Here is a 22,331-nt window from a genome sequence, read left to right on the forward strand (position 1 = left end):
TTATATTTTACGCTGGACGGCGTATGCTATACAAGTTTACTACTCACCCTAATGCATAGAGAGGCTCTAGCGCTTTGTGTTGAGCTGTGGATTTAATCTCAGTGGTCATGCCAACAAGTACGCCGCCACAATCCCACATAATCAAGCTTTGATTGTTTTAGATTTTAATTTTATTTTTTATATTGCTTTACTTTATTTGCCTTGGCAAATACTACTTTTGTTATTACAATAAAATTATTCTTATTATTCATATCGCGTTTGTAAAGATAATCGACTATTTTAATTTAGAGTTTTTCTAAATACGAATTCTGGCCAAACTATCAAAGATACGACAAAAGTCATAACGAACAATTTTATAAGAAATTTAATTCTCTAAAAAAAGTTGCTCAGCAATTTTTATGTAAACTCAATAATTTGCTATGTTATTTTAGTTTGAAGTAAAAATAAACTAATTTCTAAAAAATTTTATATTTTTTAAACTTTGAGACACAATTCTGACTAAATTATTAAAGATATGATAAAAATGATCATAAACAATCTTGAAGCAAATTAAATTTGCTACAAAAAATGTCCTAACAGTTTTTTCGTACTCAATTATTTTTGAGCAAAAAAAAACCGAGAACGGGATTCGAACTCAAGACTTTTGTTTAAATAATTTTTACTTTGGGGCCATTATCGTGAAAACTAATTAATTGACTTTTATAAACGAGGGCTCGTTTCAACGGACATTGAAGTCTGGCTCCTCTGAAACAGGGCACTAATAAAATGGCGTCAGCTTGCCCACTACAATGGATTTTTTTTAAAATAAAAAATTAATATAAAATGGCGTCGATTTCAACAAAACTAATTATTCGATCGAGGTAATTTTGAAAGAACATTGAATTCGGGGTCTTACAAAGCTCATTATCATGTGTGCATATTTATAAAAAAGTTTGTTAGGTAGGTAATTTTTTTAGTCGGAAGTTGTTTTAGTGTGCATTAAATTTGCCGCGGGTTGTGTGCAAAAGTCGACAAACTATCGCGTTGAATAGTTTGTAAGTACGTATGGAGTAAAAAAAAAAACTAGTGGGTAGTGGGTAGTGGGGTTTCCCGGCTTAGAAGGTGCCGTAGTTGGGCTCTATTTGAATAAGGTAGACGACGAGGATGGTAATGAGAATGCAAATGGCAGCACGCCAACTCTCTCGCTCTTTTTATTTTTTCTCGTTTTCAGTTCAGGGGTCTCCCCATCGCGACCTATGAAGCTTTGTAAAATACCATACAGAACAATAGCATTCACAAAAGGATTTTAAACTAGTATATACTCCACCCACTTCCACTTCCCATTCTCTCCTTCTTTCTTCCTACCGTGATTCTTAGTTCGGGCAACCAAGATTTCTGTTGGTCTTGAGTTAAAATGTGACCGCGGGTTGGGCGCCACTCGGGCTCAAGACTTCGTTAGGTGAACTTGTAAATAAATGCTAATGTTTTCCCGAGACGTTTATATTAATGAATTATGTTACTGTATTAAATGTATATGCTGATATTTAATGGGTACTTTTATTACTTGGAGTTTGTAATAGTCCAGGGGGGTGGGAATATCGATATTTTTGTGGCAAACGGTAGTAAAATTTAATTGAGGAATAATTTTTACGCTATTTAAAATTTTTAGCTTAAATATTTCATTAATCGATTTATTTATTATTTATAAATCGATATTCATTATATGAATATAGTGATATTGATATTTTATATTAATATCGATGTTTAATGTCATTATGAATACTCAACACTGATATTTGTTAAGGATATTAATGTTTAGCATTGATATTGAAATTAATATTTAATACTGGTATTGATATTAAAGATCGACATTGATATTCAATAGTGATATTGATATTCGGGATCGATATTTACATTTAATAGAGATTTTGATATTCGGGACCGATATTGATATTCAACACTGATATTGATGTTCGGGATCGATATTGATATTCAACATTGATATTGATATCTAAAACTGATATCAATATTTAAAACTGATATTGATATTCAAGACTAATATTGATATTCAAGTTCGACATTGACATTAAAAGTGATATTAATATTCAGGACCCATATTGAGATTCAACACTGATATTGATATTGGAGATCGACATTAATATTTAATAATGATATTGATATTTGAGATTGATATTGATCTTCGGCACCGATATTGATGTTCGGGATCGATATTGATATTCAACATTGATGTTGATATTTAATAGTGATACCCATACAAAAAAATCTATATGTGACATAAATGCATCAACGCATTGGCTATATGGGACATATATATTTATATATTTTTTTGTGCGGATATTGATGATCGAGATCGATAGTTATATTCAACACTGATATTCATATTCAAAATCGATATTGACATGTTTAATAGTGATATTGACATTCAGGATCGATATTGGTATTCAAAACATATTAATACTTGGCACTGGTATTGATATTCAAAATCGATATTGATATTCAACACTGATATTGATGTTCGGGATCGATATTGATAGTCAACATCGGTACCATTAATGCTATTAAGTATCAATATCGATACTGAATATCGACACTGATATTAAATATCAAAAGTTTCGATTCCACGCATATCTAATTCGATAAATTGAAAATTGAAAAGAAAAAAAAAATTTTTTTCTGCATGCATAATTTATTTTTGTCTATATATCTTAGCTCAAACTTTCCCTACTTTAAAAGCTTATCTCTCGGCACGGTGGTTCGATATCACCGCTTCTTTAAAATTTATTACCCGAGCCGTCTGGTAGTTTAACAAACGCAGGTAACGTCGATACGTGAATACTCAGCTCGAATTCAGCTACATACATACCTATATATATAAATATATATATCCTAAGAAAGTACTTAAACAACTCCAAGTATACATCCCACACACGTAAGTTACTTCCGCTTCCTTCTTGTGCCACTTCCTCTTTGATCTACGATTTCTTGCCCCTCTTATACATCGAAAAACCCCATTGACGTTTCTCATTTCACTCTAGCTATATTTGTACCACTAATGTAATGTTATGTTATGTTGAATAAAAAAAAATCTTTGGATTTCTGCATCCAGCACAAAAAATGAATGAAAAAATATTGAATAGGTTGTCGCAGTCGTGTCCTACTTGCAGTCGCGGCAGTTGCGTGAGAAGTTGCCGTGCATATGAACGTAAAAACACTCGATTTTCCTCATGTTCAAACTACCACAGCTACTTTATTCATCTTAAATATTAAATGCATACGTCATACTATTATTATTATTATCATATTTTTTATTTCAAAGGCTTGGATTATTTTCTTAAACAAATTTCACTTGGACAAAAAAAAATTAACTAAAATTTTTTGTTTTTAAGCTTGATAAAGAATCAAAATTAATTTTCTACTCCAAAAATGAGTTTAAAAGCTTGTAGTTTTAGTTGCAATTTATTTTTTTAGGTAGATTTCTTTAGAAATCGGCCTATTGCAATGGGTCTCATGATCGAATTATCACAGAATTTTGTCACCATATGTCTTATTTTACCTCTTAGAGTCAAAAAATACCATCCGCTCAAAAATTTATATATGTATGTATATATATATATAATATAACGCGCCTTGTCATCACGATATCGTCCGCAATTCTTAACGGATCTTAATGAAATTTTATACACTTATTTATAGGACGATTACCTTGATCAAGTTCGAAGATGAGCCCAATCGGTCGATTAGTTTGGAAGTTTTGGATGTTTGAAATTTTTTTTGATTTTCATAAAAATGAATTTTCTGGCTTCATCCTAAAATAACTTTTGAACCGAAAATGATAACTCAATTCTGTAAAAAGTATCTTAAAATTTGAACGATCAGCTTTAAATTTTACTGCAATACTTAATTTTTTGAAGCATCTTTTCTAACAATTTGATGATATCGAAAATTTCAAAAAAAATAAAAAAGCTTATTTTTGGAGCTTAGTCTTCTAATAACTTCTAATAGATAAGGCATAACTCATTTTCTTGAAATTCATATTTAAGCTTACAAAATAAGTATTAAGTACACTATTGTAGCTTTATTGTATTTACATAAGAAATCTACCTTTCAATTCCGGGTAAGGCTGGATGGTTCTTTTTTTACTTTTATTTTTGTTGTGGCTGTCACAAGTCGTCGGATTTTGAAGCCTGATAAATTTTCTGCGAGTATAAATTTTTTTGATTTCATGTCAAAATTCAATATCTTCGTGAAAAATTGACATGTGAAAATGAAAAAATTATACTTTGAAGATTGAAGTATGTAGTATTTGGTTTCACGTTAATCGAGCCAAAAATATTTTTTTTCTAACCAATTAAAAAAAAAAAAAAAAAAAAAAAAAACTCTAGAGTAAATTTTCGTGAATTCAAAAAATATTTTTTGAGTTTCTGGAAAAATTTTCTTTTTTTTTAATTTTTACGATTATTGCTCCGCGAGTGATTTTCACTTAAATATTTTCCAATTTCGGATTTATTTTTTTCTAAATCGCACATCATCATAAAGAATTCCAAAATTTCTATTTTCTCTTCTTTCAACTCAAAAAAATCTAAAGATTTAATTTTCAATTTCGGGCCCATAAATTCAAAAAATGAATTGTTTTTCAGAAAAAAATACCAATTACTTACTGAAATTACTCTGAAAAATGCAATGGCTTCGTCGTCTCAACTAAATTGTCTCATTGCACTTTCTGATTCTAAGTAACAGTAAAAAAAAAAAAGTCATTACTAAGACAAAAGTAATTTGCAATGCAGAGTTGAATTTTTTGAATTTCAGCTTAAATATTTACTGGCACTATATTTCTGGAGCTAAATAATAATAATTATAATTGTTAGTGCTGGTATGAATAATAATGAGTTGATTAAATATTTATGAGGTTGATTTATACTGATATGGATATTGAATGTAAAATTATTTGAGTGAATGATAAAATCGAAAAGTCATTTTCTAGTGATGGCATACAACCGATAGGTTCGTTTATCGTACTCGAGAGTTATGGAAAAATAAGCAATCTTCAGCTCGATTTACTAAACCTCAATGTTGGGATTTAACCCTCCCTTTATTATTCACCGATCGTATTATTAAACTTGTGTTGTATTTTGTACTATTGTGGCTTACAATCTGTATTTTGAATAAGAGGACAATGAATGCTGATGTTGAACGGGTTAATGCCATTTATTGGCATGAATTACCAGGAAATTAGGAAAAATAATGAATTTGGCCGAGTAGTAATGGGGCAGAGGTGAATAGAATGACAGCTAAGGAATTTTTATGGAAGTATTGAGTCAGAAATATAATTCCCTTTTGAATAAGTACTGACAACCTGGAGTTTGGAAAATATAAAAATGTATACGGAAAAAAATAATTAGTAGCAGCTATCTACTGGCAATCGGTAGCTACTACTGATTATTTTTTTCAGTCTAGATTTTATATATTATATATATGAATATTTATATATTTTATCGATGTAGGTGTTTATTTTAAAGGAAATTTTATGAACCGTACGATAGAAATATCATTTTGAATTCTGGATAAGCCTGATATCGTAAGTAAATATATGTATTTTAGAATAATGATTTGATGATAATAAGAATAGAAAATTTTAAAAATAGAAAATTTTGAATCTCACTTTGTTAAAAACTCTTTGAATTCCATTCAAATGAGTACCCACAGCGCGATATTTAAAAATCTGTGAAACATTAATATGTTATTTGTCATATATATAACATATGTGAAACCTCATCCAAATATATTCATGCGGATACTTATTTTAAAAGAAATTTGATGGATGGTATGATCGATAGAAATATCATTTCGAATTCTAGATAAACCTGGCTTCGTAACTAAACGCATATATTTTAGTATCATTATAATAATAATAAAAAAAATAAAAGAGCATAAAATTTTGAACCTCATGGTGTTATAGACTTTTCAATTTCCTTTCAAACGAGTACCCACAACCCTATATTTAAAAATCTTTGGAACAATAATATGTTATTTGTCATATATATAACATATATAAAATCCCATTCAAATATATTGATGTGGGTACTCATTTTACAGATAATTGACTGCGGAATCCATTTAAAATATCCACATAAACTTTATCTTCACTCGACACACCCAAGGTGTAAATATATGCATCTACATAAATTTTTTTATTACACTATAAATTAAATTTATCATTACAGTAACATATAAAAAACCTTTCTTAGGTGTAATGCAATAAAGTGACATTCATAAGATAATAAAATAATTCTTATGTAGTGGTATCTTACATAATAGTAAAAAAATTTTTCTTATAATTTAAAAGCGAGCATGTCGTTGGTCGTCTTATAGTTGACGTCGTCTACGACATGAACGATAACAAAAGCTCTTTCTCAGTACCCAAGTAGTTTCCGACTTTCAATTCAATCGGATGACAGAATGAAATGAATGAAAAAGTTTTAACGTTTAAAATATATATCTTTATATATATATATATATATACATATAAATATATAAAGTAAGAGACGTTGACAAAATGAGAATGAGAAAGTTTTCAAATAAAATGTATAATAAAAATAAGAAGGAGGAGGAGAAGAAAGTTGTAAAGATTGTTAAATTTTTAAACAGCTCACTGATCTTAATATAGACAATTCACGACTTTTCCACCTTTTATTCACTCAAATAGTTAAGAAAATTATATATATTTCAATGCTCATTGAATCGGATTTGATGAATTTCCCAAAGGAAGTCATAAAGTTTTTTTTTTAATTTTTTTATTGCTAGGATTTTGATATCTTGCGTTAGATTTGATATTACGGGCAAACTATGGGGCTTCGATGAAAATATGTCAATAGATTTTTTGTAGGAAATTTTATGCTCTGTAAATTTTGAAGGAACACTTTTTAGAAATTTTCGATACTTTGGCAGGAATTTTAAAATTTGTATTCTGGGAAGTGGATTCAAATGGATAGAAATTTTTTTAAGCTCAAAATAAAAATTCAGACTGAACTATTAGATATGATATAAATCATAAGCAACAGTTTTATAGAAAATTCAATAAAAAAAAAAAAAACTTAAAAAATCTTTTTAAAAATTAACAAAAAAAAAAAAATCCTTATCAATTTTATAATAAAACTTGTACAATATTTTTCTTCAGTAATTCTAAAATAAAAAAAAATTCACTCAATTTTATTCAGATATTGCCAATCAAATTCTCTCAATTAGAATAAACTCGACCCAATATTCAATTAAAATCTTGGTGAAAAAAAAAAAAGGATAAAAAAAAAATTTTCATAGCCTCCTTGAACTGTGCAATTGATAAAATTTATTATTTTTTTTTTTTTTTACGGACTATTAAATTTTTTTAAAATCACGTTACAATCAAGTAGGACGTGCATGCATGACGCGAAATTGGGGATCGGGAATTGAAGCTGTTACACGTCGTAGCATCTAACATAAGACTGGATAGCTCGGTCTCGTGTCTATTGAGGTTGTAAAACACTGGTTTAGATTTTATGAGACCGTTTTACAACCTTCTTACTCCCTGTCTCCTGCACCCTGTTTATACAGCCCTCACAGGACGTGTCAGTCGAACGCGTCTTGGATTACCCTCACCCTTGCTCTTACCCGCGACCTGCATTGTCTTCATCCCTTGTCTTGTCTACTATTAACTTTAAACACAACTAACTTACTACGTCAAATACTCAAGAGGAAGAATTCAACTTTACCCTTAACAAGCTATTTCCTTGTAACAGCTCCTCATTATTATTATTATTATTATTATTGATGTTACTTCACTGTAAAAAATTTTCGGAGTAAATCCGGAGTGAACACGCCCGAGTCGAAAAATTTGATCTGATTTCAGTCTAACTGGACTGTATTTGGGCTACTTAGTCTGTTATTGAACTTGTATAAAAATTATAATCTGTTTTTGATCTACCCGGACCGAAAAAATTGAACTGATTTTGATCAAATTGGATTATTTCATCTTTTACAAAAATTTTAAACTGTTTTCGACCTGTTGTTTTTAAAAATAATTGCGTTCCGAGCAGATAAAACTAGATTAATTCTTGAACTTTAAAAATTTTACTTCTGAAAATTTGCAAAGACAAAACTGGATTAAATCATGGTCTTATAAGATTATTATTTATGGGCAATATTTATAAAAAAAATATTAAGCTACAGAATTGATTATGTTTTGTTTACTATTTACTCAGTATCTTTTGTTTAAAAATGTCGGCAGTTAATGGAAATTTGACAGCTTAATTTTTAGCTGTCCTGACTGCATATTTGTAGCATTGAATAAAAGAGATAAAATAACTGTTAAAATGTCAAGAAATTTTTCTTATTTACTGGATGACATTGAAAATATTTTGGCATTAGAAAACATCAAAATTCTTGTGGCATCTTATTACAGAAGCGCATTAGCATGTTTCAAATACCAAAAAATTAAAATAAATTTATAAATTTAGATTATTATAATTATTATTTACATTTATAAAAAGTCCTGTTTCAGATCTAAAAGCGATTAAAAACAGACTAAAAATGATAGTAAATAAAGTCTGTTTTTGTCCTTAAAAACAATTGAATACAGGCTAATAATTATAAAAAAAAGTCTGTTTTTAGTCTAAACCTGATTTAAAACAGACTAAATATCATACAAAAATAAGTCTGATTTTGGCCTGGATTAGGAATAGTACGGGCAAAAAAAGATTAAATTCCTAATGTGAATTTTTTTAGGTTTTCTTATCACAGCGGCTTAAGAGCTGAAAATATTAATTTACGAATAAGAACCTTTTTTGTAGAAAATTTTATTGGTTACAAAAAAAGTCTCTTCAACTTTTGTAATAAAAATGATAATTTGTGAGTTATTTTGATTTTAATTTCAGGATATGAATTTGATAAGAAAATTTTTTTAAAATTATTTAGAATCAAATTCTGAGTAAAGTATTGAAGACATGATAAAAATGGTAAAAAATAATCTTATAGGAAATTAAATTTTCATTAAAAAAGATTGTTACGACTTTTCACATAAAGTTGATAGTTTGTGACTAATGAAAAGTACTGCAGTAGTTTGAAGAAAAGCGTGAAAATTTTTTTTTTTTATTGAGAATTCAGCAAATGAATATTTTAATTTAAAGTTGTATTTAGATACTTTTAATTACTTTGTTTTTTAGTTGTTTTGTTGAAACTCGAACTTATTTTTCAATTTAACCAGCACTTTGGAGTTCTGCATATAAATAACACTTGGAACGCTTTGGGAGAGAATAAATCATACTTTTCACGCTTGCCTTTCCTTTGTCGGACGTTATAAGTGAGGCAATGAAAAATATATACAAAAAGCATTAAAAGAATGTGCTTTGTTTGTATATTTAAATCAAAGAGCTTCAAACAACACGAGACGTGATTTTTTTCGTAAAAAATCTGGATGAAAGAAAATTACAATAAATTTTTTTTTTTGCAAGAAGGGAGAGGGGGGTAAATTTGATCGTATGAATATGTATTGAGAATGATTACAAATCACTTCTAAAGGAAAAATTTTTTTTCTAAAAAAAAAAAAAAAAAAATTAAGCTCTTGTTTAATTTTTACTCAAAAATTATGAAAAAAGCTGACTTTTAAAAAACTTTTTAAACTTTTTTACGTCACGAGGTTTTAAAACTGCCCTTTTAAGCCTAAAAAAAAATTTTTTTTTCTCCTAACTCGCGACTAAAATTTTTTTTAAATTTCTGCGTTTTCATTTCCCAAAATTTTTTTTTCTCTATCTTTCTTTCTATATTAATAATAATAATAATAATAATAATAATAATAATAATAATAATAATAATAATAATAATAATAATAATAATAATAATAATAATAATAATAATAATAATAATAATAATAATAATAATAATAATAATAATAATAATAATAATAATAATAATAATAATAATAATAATAATAATAATAATAATAATAATAATAATAATAATAATAATAATAATAATAATAATAATAATAATAATAATAATAATAATAATAATAATAATAATAATAATAATAATAATAATAATAATAATAATAATAATAATAATAATAATAATAATAATAATAATAATAATAATAATAATAATAATAATAATAATAATAATAATAATAATAATAATAATAATAATAATAATAATAATAATAATAATAATAATAATAATAATAATAATAATAATAATAATAATAATAATAATAATAATAATAATAATAATAATAATAATAATAATAATAATAATAATAATAATAATAATAATAATAATAATAATAATAATAATAATAATAATAATAATAATAATAATAATAATAATAATAATAATAATAATAATAATAATAATAATAATAATAATAATAATAATAATAATAATAATAATATTAATAATAATAATAATAGCAATGTATTGTCTAATGATGGTCAATTAACTGAAAAATTTCAAATATTAATTATAATATATATTAGAAGTTCGATAATTTTTAATTAAAACTGTCAAAGTAACTGCTAACTTTTTTAATTTTTTTATTGTAACATACAGTAATTATTATTATAATTACTATATGTTAAAATTTAAATTGAGTATACCATACAGGATAGTTAAGAAAAAAAATGAAGGGAAATTACAAAGAAGACAAAAAATAATTTAAAGTTTAAAATAAAAATGGCGAGTCTGATGTCTGTAATATTAAATCTGTTCGTGTTGAGAGTTGAGATGAGTGTCCGTGGCATCTGTCAACGATGTAAAATACTTAATAAAAAAAAAATATATATTTATATATGTATATAAAATGTATAAAATAGACACTGGAACTGGATAAAGTAAACTATTGGAGTCTGGAGTTGAAAGTGGAAATAAACTCACTGGTAAATAAAATCAAATGAAAAAAGCTTTTGTAGAGATTATTTAACCAGCGAATCGACTTTTTAGTCTGTTGAGAATTTTTATTTTTTATTTTATAGTAAATTTTTTGAAAAGAGATCGTTTGATTGGAAAGCTTCGTTTGGGATTAAAATTACAGAAAACTATTGCATTGCATGAAAAATTTATATAATACATTTTCATACAAAATTCTATTTCCTACAATTTTATTTCAGTTTATTTTTATAAAATTTTCGTACTTTAGCCGTAGTTTTATTATTTAAATAAAAAACAAAAAGTTTATGTTAAATTTTTTCCAAAATTTATTTTGCAAAAATGAGAAAAAAAATCTTTTCTAATTTTCGGATGCATGGGCAATAAATGGACATTTTTAATTGTATAGTAAAATTCATATTGTTCACTCTTACTATTTTTCGAGATACAGCGAAGTTTGAAAGGAAAATGCAAAAAATTTTGGCCACCTGACGGAAATTGAAATAAACACTTGCAGGAATTGCTATGATCATAATCGTTGTCGATTTTACTATGGCCATAGTAATTTTGGCAGGAGTTTATTTCAATTTTTGACAGGTGGCTAACATGGTCCGGCACTAGTAGCTACTATCCCTGATTAAAAGAAACGATTCAAAACGATTCAATTTTACTATTAAATAGATTAGTGTGGCCCAAAAAAATCGACAATGTTTTTTTTTTGATCTCGCATGAAAATTTGTTGGTTTACGATGTTTTGAAGCATCTCCAAAAATCAGCTCGATAAAAAAATTTCAAGAGGTCACTCACGAGTTTTGAAAATATCAAAAATGATCGCAAATCACTCCGCAAATTTTTTACAATGTGAATATACATCAAATATCACAATATATTTTTTTATAAAAAATTTAATTTTCTAAAATTTCATAACAGTGCTTATTGATCATATCTTCGATACTTTAGCCATAATCTTGTTATATAGATGAAAAAAGTACTTGAAAAGATAAAAAATAAATTGTTTATGTAAATTAATCATTGAATTTAAAAAAATGAGTTACGTAACCTTGCGGCTGTTAAAAAATAATAATGATAATAATAATTTGATTACTGGGTTGTTAAAATAATTAGAAAAAGAAATAATTTAGTACCTTAATGGCGTACGACACTCCAAAGAGTTTTTCGCAAAGAGAGAAAATGGCTCGAGTTATTTTACTCCATACTCATTTCTATACCGACTACCGACATAAATGTATATACGTGTATAATGTACAATATATATATAAAATAAAAAGAATTAAAACGAGCGTGGATAAGTGAAGCTGTAATTAAAATGGGCCACTGGCTTCCTCGGGTAAAAAACTTCACCCTCATTTCTTTCATTCTTTTATTCCTTCCTCCTTTCTTTATATATATATATATATATATATATATATATATATATATATATATATATATTATTTTTATTTATTACGCGGACTCGTAATTTTGAGTCTACACGCATCTGTACTGGCTACTAATTAACATATTTAATTAAATATAAACATTAAAATTAATAATTAAAACATTTACGTGAGTTAAATATTTTATTTTTTATAAATTTGATTTTTTAATTCTTTTTAAATATTAAATTGTAACGCAAATTTCAGAAATACGATAAAAATGCATGAATTTAAATTTATAGAAAATTCAATTTTTTACAAATAAGTGATCTATTGTGTTTTTCATAAATTGCATAGTTCCTGAGTTATTTTAATTACAAGTACTGGTGATAAATTAAATGTGAAAATATTTAAACTTTTAAATTTAAATTGCCGTCAATTTATTAAAGATATGATAAAAATGTATAAGAGTTTTGTAGCTCATTAAGTTTCAATAAGAAACTCTCAAATCACTTTTACATAAATTCAACGCCCACGTTATAGCAACAGAATCTGAAAAATTATTAAAAACACAAAATCATTCATTTTTTCAAATAAAAATTATTTATTTAATATTAAATGACTCTAGAATTAAATTTATGGCTGTCTATATAATTAGTTTGTCTATTTATTTTTATGCAACGGAAGAATATTATCAACTAATTAGTTAATTGCATAATTATCTAATTGTATTTTTATTATTATTGCGCTTCTAGTTTAATTGGCTCTTATGTCATTATGTAAATTGTCCCTCCTCTCACCTCTAACTCCTTCATTTTTCTTTTGACGTGTAGATAATTTTTTTTTCACTTCCCGCTAAGAAAATTGCAAATTTTCAAAAATTTGGGAAGTTATTGATATCACCCCGATTTGTGAAAATCGAAATTCCAACAGATGTCGACGTTTTGAGGTTCTAGAAAGCTATTCTGACTAAATTCAAGATGATGTCCGAGTATATGTATGTACGTACGTACGTATGTAAATATTCTGTAACTTTTGAACGGATGAACCGATTTTGATTTTCGAGGTTCAATTCGCCGCGGCTTGTTATTTACTATAAACACTGAAAATTTGAGCTTAATCGGTAGGGTACGTTCGGAGATATTTCAAAAATAAAATTTTTTCAAAAATGTGTTTTTTTGAATAACTTTTAATTCGCTCGATGGGTTGATTCCAAAATCTAATCAACTCTGAAACTTTGTAAGCCGCGTCGAATGCTGCCTCAACAATCAAAATCGGTTCATTTGTTCAAGAGAAATCGTTAACGAAAGAATTGAAAAAAAAAAAAAAAAAAAAAAAAAAAAAAAAAAAAATTTAGTATTTTGGAAATTTCTTAAAAACGACTCGATAAATCAATTTCAAAATTTTATTAGTTGTAGAACTCAATACAACGCGCCGATTGCCACCTTAAACGTCTTAATCGGTTTATCCGTTCGAGAGATATCGTTGTAGAAAAAATGTTAAAAAACGTTATTTTTCGAAAACAAAGGCATACAAAAGTATTTTCGAGCTCCTTGGTCTCGAAAATGTGTCCACAACAATTTTTCGAGCTCAAGGAGCTCAAAATTGGCGGGAAGTTCTGGGGCTGGCCCACAGGGTCAACCGACAGACCGATTTTTTATTTTAAATTAATCTCTCCCCTTTTTTTAAAATCTATTTTTGAATAGAGAACTTGCATGTTTTGAGATTTAATTTTTTTTTAAAGTTTAATTTAAGTTATTAAGAGGATTCAGAGAAAAATTTTTTTACAAGTGAGTTTCGGATAATTATTTTAACTAAAAAATACGTGTTGAAAATCTAAATTCAAACGTTAGTGACGTCATTATATCCGCCGAGCAACGCCATCGCATAACGAGGCGAAAAATATCTATTTTAGTGTTGTCATTTTGAAAAAAAATATACAGCTGTTTAACAACATAGGTTATACTTGGTAAAAATAAATTAATTAGCTTTAAAAAAAATTAGTACGGGCAACAAAATATTCATGATAGATAATAATTTCTTTAAAAGTGCGGAAAAACGGCTTTCGACAATTAAAAAAAAAATTTCACCGAATCCACTTTCGGTAGATTTGCGAAGTTGCTTTTGTAAATCTTTCATCAACCATATTTAAATTGTAATGTAAATTGATTTCAAATGAATCATATAATAAATAAGTAATACTTGTATTCTCAGATAATATTTAATTTTTTAGGTTAAGTTTCAAATTCTTGTTATGACAAGTAACCACATGTATAGAGAAAATACAAGTGTATAGCGTGATTTTCACAGGCTCACAGCCCCGACGGATATGACGTCACAACTAATCATAGCTCGTTTTTTTCACATGAAAAATTTTTGAATTTTTGTAATTTATTTATAAAAGAAAAAAATTTTTCCGTAAAAAAAAAATTTTAAGAATATACTCAAAATAAATTCTTTCAATTAAACACAAATTTTTAGTCATATAAAATTAATGCAAGTTCTCTATTACCCCATAGCCCCCTTTTTTATATTTCTCAAATTCTAGATTTTTTTAAAAATTTATTTCTTTCCCTCCCTCATTTTTCTATGAAATCTAAATATTTTTCTTTAAATGACCGCTTTCTTTATTTCGAAGCTCAGAAAAAATTTTCTAATCACAAAAATTCAAATTTAAAAAAATTTATAAAATTTTCCATGAAGCGCTCAATTAAAAAAAATAATAATCAGAATCTTGGCCACTATTTACTTGCACTATTTACAATAAATTTATTGTTTGTCGATAATTTATCTCGAGATAATGGTTTGTGTCGAGTGTTTTGACTCTCAAAGCCTTGAGATAAAAAAATAAAATTCTTAAGAAATGATGATAGTGAGAAGTGAAGGTGAGGCTTGAGGACCGAGAAGTGAGGAGTGAAGCATAAATATTTAGTTGGGAAGAACATCAATAACTGCGTAAACAAGTTGTAATATCCGTAGTTTCGAGTTTCCTTGTAAATATACGGGCATGATATATTTTACTCGATACTCGTGTCTAACACGCTTTTAATGAGTTTCCTGTGTGTGCTGTACACTAGATTTCTTGAGTATCTCGAGTAGAGTGCTCGGTAATGGCGGACAGATGTCGAAAGAGCTTGTATTCATGTCATGTCCACTGGCCGCCATTTTGTCGACACTCGAAATGTTTCAATAGCAATTGATTTAATTTTTATAACTTTTGCGGATAACTTGAAAACTTGTAGATTTGATGTACGAGTTAATGAGTACTTTTTTTTAGAAAATTTAATTTGCTACAAATTTATTTCAGTACTTTTTTTAGGTATCTCCAATAATTCAGTCAGGATTTTAATGTTAAGATTAAAAATTTTTCACTGTCAACTGTCCGTCATTTTGTTGTCTATAGAAAAAACTTTAAATAGGTGGGAATTAAATTATATAAAATTTTTTTTTTTTTTTTTTTTTTAGCTCAAAAAAGTATTTATAACTTTACCGTAGCCTCAATATATTTTTTATTCAGTAATTAAATTTATTTTATTTTATTCTAAACCCGTAACTTTTAAAGTTTCTGGTCAAGCATCAGTAGTTAGTATACGTAATTTAATTTTATGAGTTGCTGGAGCTGTATTATTATATAAGAGTTGTTAAGAGAAAAATAACAAAATAAAATTTAGGGTAAAACTTTTTGTTACGTGATAGAATTTTAAAAGTTCTATAATTTAATTTGAGAATGAGACAAAACTGGAGAGGGTTAGAAGCTTTTTGAGTCTGTGGTTTTTTAGAGAATTCAATTTACTGAAAAATGAGTACCTACATGGATATGGTCGGAAAATTTTAAAACAAAGTTTTCATATATTTCTATTTTTTAAAAATATTACATATATTTTGTGTGTGATACTAATGTAAACTTGTGGATGCTTATTTTCAAGGAAATTCTGTGTAGAGTATGCTACGATTATTCTTTTTGGACTGTGGTTGGTATAGAGTTGAATATCTCGGGGAATATGGTTCGATCGATTTGAAGACTGGGGTAAAATGAGTAGCTATATAATTTTTGATTAAAAGGGCTTTTAGATTTTGAAATTCCCTTTCGAATGAGTACCCCTATTATCAGGCTTGAATTAAAAAAATTGTCGAGTTGATATATTTTTGAATATTTAACGACATATATATGAAATTATTCAAATACATGGATGTGGGTACTCAAACTAAAGAGAATTTAGCGTAAAATACGGCAAAAGTATTAAATTTAATGACGAGTTTGTTTGTTGACAAAAAAATGATTTTTTTTTTAAATATTTAATGAGTTTTTTAAAATAACAAGTATTTTCTAGCAAGTAAAACAGTATCTATATCATTATTAATAATTCTTGAACACAAATAAAAGGAAAATTCTTCGACTCAACGCTTACTGAACTTTTAACGAGAATCTCCAAGGGCTTCTACTTCCACGGCTTCCGCAACTTCAACTATCGATTTTAAGGTCTCCATCCTTCAATCTATTATAAGAAAAAAAACTTTATGTATTTTCTCTAAATTACAATTATTAGAAATCATATATCGTATTCATATCATTTTTTCATTTTAAATCACAAAAAAAAACTTTTCCAAGGCCTACTATTTTTATTATTTGAAAGTTAATAATTACAATGAAAAAACCACTTTCATCTCATTCAAAAGCTCACTTCCTCCCTTACAAATTTCATTCTACACTTATCCACTCTTAACTTTTCGAGATATCAGCTTTTAACCTCCTGTTCTCATTGTCAAAAATTCAAATTTCCCGCCCTAAAAAAAATTTTAAAAAATTTAATTGCGCGACCTCGAGGTAGTTGTCCTGCTACAATATTATCAAAAAGTTATCAGCCATATGCGCGGTAAGGATAGATTAGCTGATAGTAATAATGAGACATGGTTTTTGCCTGATAGTGTACCCGGGAGAAGTTTACCTGCACACTACTAATATATAAGTATACACAAATACTGTTAAACATTCTTAAATTATAATCTGACCTACCGATAATTAGGCAATAAATATCAGAAGTTCAAGTAATTAAAAAAAAAAAATAGTAATGATAATGAGGGTAATTACGGACGATAATAAAAAAAATAGCAGTAACGACCTTTCGTTATGATTAATGCATAAATACTTTGAGCACGCAACCAATTCATACTCTCACTTAATTTTTAGACGAAGATAAAGGTTAAGACAAAGACCAACTAAGTTTTACTAGAAATCTATAAATTAGAAAAAAAAGTCATTTATGGAATCTGATTAAAAATATTCAAAATTTAAATTATTTGTTCTAGTGTATGCATATAGATGTCTATGTAAAGGAATGGTGTCAAAGTTTTTTTTTTTACAAAATACTACTGGTTACAAAATCAGATATCAGAATTTTTGGGGTGTTTTAGTTACTTTGGAATTTAAATTAAAAATTATGATAATCTTGAGCGATGTTTAGTAAATGCATCTATTTACTATTAAAAATTAAAATTTCCACTAAACTATTGGATTTATGAAAAAAATCATAAGGATCTTTTGTGTAAGGCATCCAATTCTCTGCTAATTAATATCAGTACTTTTATGTCCTATTGCACGGCTCATGATGCGAAGCATCAGAGAGTGCTTTACGATCGAAAAATTTTTTTCGCCTCACTTCGGCAACTATTTCAATCATTATATCTTTGTTGATTAACGGAATTAAGATATGTTGCACACCATTTTGAAGATAATTTAATGGAGATTAATTCCATACTTTTCAAAAATTTATTTAGTTCAATAAAAACCGAAAAAACATCAAAATAGTTTTAAAAAATTCCTGTCCGTCAAGTATGAATCCCGTATACACGATAGCTTGCGAGAAAATCCAGTAATTGAATCAAATTTTTTAAAAAAAAATTCTTTGAAAGATTTGTAGATCCCCTATTGAAAATGGCTAGGTAACTCTCCGCGTCGTTTAATTACAATTAATAAAAGAAAAAAAGGCTGTATAACTATACATATATATATCTATGTAAAATTAATATGGATGGTGATACATTTATACATTATACGTATATTTATTCCACCAGGGGCGCTTGCACACTATTCGCTATGAGTGTGACTGCAGCGCCAGACAAAATATGAACTACGGGAGGCTGTCAGAGTATGTTTCTATACGTATGTCAATAGCAAGAAACATAAAAATAAATAAATATTATAAATAATAGTAAAAAAAAAAGTTGTCAAAAATATGTGACAGTTTTATAGTAATTGCAGTTTTGTTTTTTAGCTAAACGAACCAACAATAAGTAAGTATAATGATAAAAAATAAAAAAGATTGCAGTAAGCATTTAGGTTAAGTTGTTTGAAATTCATATCAAAGTCAAAATATGATACTAAAGAAAAAATCAAAATGAAAAATAAATAATTAAATAATAACAAAATAAATACTTTCATGTGTGCTTGCTTACAATTTCAGTAATCATAGCCTCCCGTAACTCCGAAAGTAACCACTGCAAACGCTTCAGTCAATTTGATTTCCCCTACCATGGCTTCACTCAGAGCGAATATACCGTCCTAGTGTACAGCTGTTTTTTTTGTGTTGCTAATTGGTAAGCCTGAATTTTTTCAATTCAATTTTTTTTTTATTTGTTTTTATTTACATATATTTTTTTTTTGTTATTAATCAAGATATTTTGAAAAAATTCTTTTATAATTTTAAAAAATTACTAATATAATTAAAAAAAAAAAAAAAACAAATTTTAATGATAGAAAATTGTAAATATTTTAAATTTATTCGTACTTCCCGCCATTTTTTTATTATTATTTTATTATTTCATAATAAATGAGCATTATGAGTCGTGCACTTTTGGATTTCACAAATTTTTTCTTATACTTAGGTCACACATGGAGAGAAAAATATCGTCAGATTAAGTATACGTATCGCTATTCTGGCTATACACTGACATGACTATTGCGTAAACTCTGTATTTAGGGATCCGACAACCGAGAACGATGATACGTGTAGCCAATTTAGCTATACGGATCCTTACGCTGGCGATACAGATACCTATATTAACGAAACTACATATCGTTACAAAGGCTATTCGCCGAATTGTTATATCATCAGTAAATTAAATTCGAGTCTCCTCCACTCGTAATTTTTTTTTATCAAGAAAAAAAAATTTCAGCGTTTCAATTAAGAATTCATTAAATTATCACGGCTTTTAATCAAGGAATTATGAAAAACATGTGTTATAAAAATTATGATCTAATCATAATATAAATAATAACAATAAAAATAACCGATTATTTAGCCAAGGCCTGTTTACGTAAACCAGTTCCAATTAAATTTTCTTCGTAACCATTTACAAACCTTGAGATAACACATTGCAAAATAATTGCTCAGGTGTTAGATCTTGCGCATGCTCTAAAAGTCTGCCAATTTTATTTACAATACAGTATTTTTTAACCGGTCTAACCTTCGCATCGCTATAAATAATCCGGTATGTCTAAGAAAGCCATCTTTACAATGCTGTCATTGTTTTCAATTATTGTGTTGGGTGCGTGCATTATTGGGTTTACCCTAAGTGCTAAAACTCCCAAAGAATGGTGGAACAACTCCTTCATTTATCAAGTCTATCCCCGTAGTTTCATGGACAGCGATGGGGATGGAACTGGGGACCTGAATGGCATCACTAGCAAGCTGGAACATTTTGCGGATTTGAACGTCTCCGCAATCTGGATTTCTCCCATTTATGTCAGTCCAATGGCGGACTTTGGATACGACATCTCAAATTATACGGACGTCGATCCAGTCTTCGGAACGATTGAGGACTTTACCAATTTGACCACGAAAGCCAAATCTTTGGGCATCAAAGTCCTGTTGGATTTCGTGCCAAATCACTCTTCGGACGAGCATCCCTGGTTCAAACAATCTGTCCAACGAGTCAAGCCATATGATGACTACTACGTCTGGTTGGATGGAAAGCTGGTCAATGGAAGCTACCAGCCGCCCAATAACTGGCTGAGTGTGTTTGGAGGATCCGCTTGGGAATGGAGTCCCGTGAGGCAGCAGTACTATCTCCATCAGTTCACTCGAGGCCAGCCGGATTTCAATTTTACGAACCCGTCGGTTCTTATGGAGATGGAGAAGATTTTGATTTTTTGGATGGATCATGGGGTAGACGGATTCAGAATGGATGCGGTCAATTACTTGATTGAAGATGAGCGGTTCCTGGATGAGCCGGCTAGTGGAGCTAATGTTCCAGCTGATGACTACGAGAGCTTGGACCATGTGTACTCTAAAGATATGGATCAAACATTTGTGATTCTAAAAGCCTGGCGCAAACGAATTGATGCTTATAGCAAGAAAGGTAAGGAACAGAAACTGATTTTAACTGAAGCCTACGCAGATATGGAAAGCATGAAGCGGTTCTATGAAGCGGGAAGTGATGTTCCTATGAATTTTATGTTCATCGGACCTTTGAATGCTAATTCCACAACCATGGAATTCAAGAGGGCGATCGACTCCTGGCTGGGGATGGTCCCGAAAGGGCATGTGGCCAATTGGGTCGTTGGCAATCATGACAACTCGCGGGTCAGCAACCGGTTTGGGGCAGGCAGAGCTGATCAATTGTCGATGCTGGCCGCTGTGTTGCCTGGTCTCGGGATCATTTACTACGGAGATGAAATCGGAATGACTGATCGTGAGATGACTTGGAACGAGACCGTTGATCCCGCGGGCTGCAACGCGGGTCCCGAGAGGTTCATGCTCAAATCAAGGGATCCTGAGCGAACTCCATTCCAGTGGGATGATTCCATGAATGCTGGTTTCTCGACGGCCAACGAAACTTGGCTGCCGGTAAATGATAACTACAAGCAAATTAATTTGGCCAAACAGAAAATGGAGGATGTCAGCCATTACAAGTTGTTCAAGCAGCTAGTAAAGCTCAAGAAGACTCCGGTGGTAGCCACAGGAACTACCGAAGTCATTTTGGTGACGGAGAATGTTCTTGGAGTGATCAGAAAGCTGCCAGATGTGAAACCTGTTGTTTTGTTGGTTAATTTCAAAAATGAAACAGTGGTCGTTGATGCCAGGACCTGGATGAATATCCCAGCTGAGTTGACGGTTTTCGCGGGAAGTATTGGGTCTGGTATACCCTCAGAAGTTATCATGGATACCACAGAAATTTATTTACCAGCGGAAGCTTCAGTTATTCTTTATTGAGGTTATGGTGAATTACTTAGTAACTAATGTTGTAATTATTTTTTTTGTGTTTATTTTATTTGTGAAATAATTATTTTTGAATGTGAGGTTAAATGAACTGTTGTATTGTGATGATTATAATTATTTTATTTCATAGTAAATGTGAGTAGAAAATAAATAATAAAAGATTTTGAAAATCTCATTTTGGTGGTTTTTTATTTTTGACTTTTCTTTATTCCTTTTTGATAAAAATTATAAAATAAATACCAAAAAATATACGACATTTTATTTCGATTTAATTTGGTTTTTTTTAAGAATAAAAAAAATAATATCGATTTGATAAAAAATAAAAAAAAAACTGGTGCCCAAATTTTTGAGAAACTCGGCCAAGTGGACGGTAAAAATAACTTAATAATTAAAAAAAAAAAAATGGTTAGTTAATTTCCTTAGCGACCATAAGTACTTTCAAGAAGAATAAGTATAAAATTAATTTTTCGGTTGAAGTATTTCAGTTATCGATAAAACATAATTTAGATAAAATAAGCGATAATTTATGATACCCCTCGTTACAGATAATCTGCTAACGTGCGATAATAATTATCGTTAATATTAATACTGCATGGTTTTAATATTAATTCAATGAAGATGATGGTTAAATTTAGTTACGGCATTTATTAATTTTACATTAAGAAACTCCAATTGAAATTGACATATTAAATTATGCAAATCCGATTATTATTTCTGATTAAGATCAACTTCCAAAGTGTCTAATCCAGGTGCAAAATCATCAATGACTTTCTTGTAAAGAATTTAATTCCCTACACAATATATGTCACTGGATGTCAGTCGTACCTACAAGCCGTCAGAATATTAA

At 28.5% G+C, this 22,331-nt stretch overlaps 2 protein-coding genes and 1 long non-coding RNA gene across 4 annotated transcripts in view; 2 read left to right on the top strand and 1 right to left on the bottom strand.

Moving 5' to 3' along the window:
- Window positions 1–18,837, top strand: part of LOC128667639 (uncharacterized) — a 37,978-nt gene extending 19,141 nt beyond the window's left edge. Inside the window, exon 3 of the long non-coding RNA XR_008403584.1 lies at window positions 18,728–18,837. This is a non-coding gene — a long non-coding RNA (uncharacterized LOC128667639). The remainder of the gene's footprint in view (window positions 1–18,727) is intronic.
- LOC103580615 (protein artichoke) overlaps window positions 1–22,331 on the bottom strand; it is a 187,303-nt gene that overhangs the window by 8,346 nt on the left and 156,626 nt on the right. The gene's annotated exons all lie outside the window — the stretch shown is intronic.
- On the top strand, window positions 19,854–21,559 carry LOC103580621 (maltase 1). The gene has a single exon (XM_008562444.2). It carries the CDS (start codon window positions 19,904–19,906, stop codon window positions 21,476–21,478), a length of 1,575 nt encoding a protein of 524 aa, XP_008560666.2. The 5' UTR covers window positions 19,854–19,903; the 3' UTR covers window positions 21,479–21,559.

Source organism: Microplitis demolitor, chromosome 4, assembly GCF_026212275.2.
Source record: "Microplitis demolitor isolate Queensland-Clemson2020A chromosome 4, iyMicDemo2.1a, whole genome shotgun sequence".
Lineage (NCBI taxonomy): Eukaryota > Metazoa > Arthropoda > Insecta > Hymenoptera > Braconidae > Microplitis > Microplitis demolitor.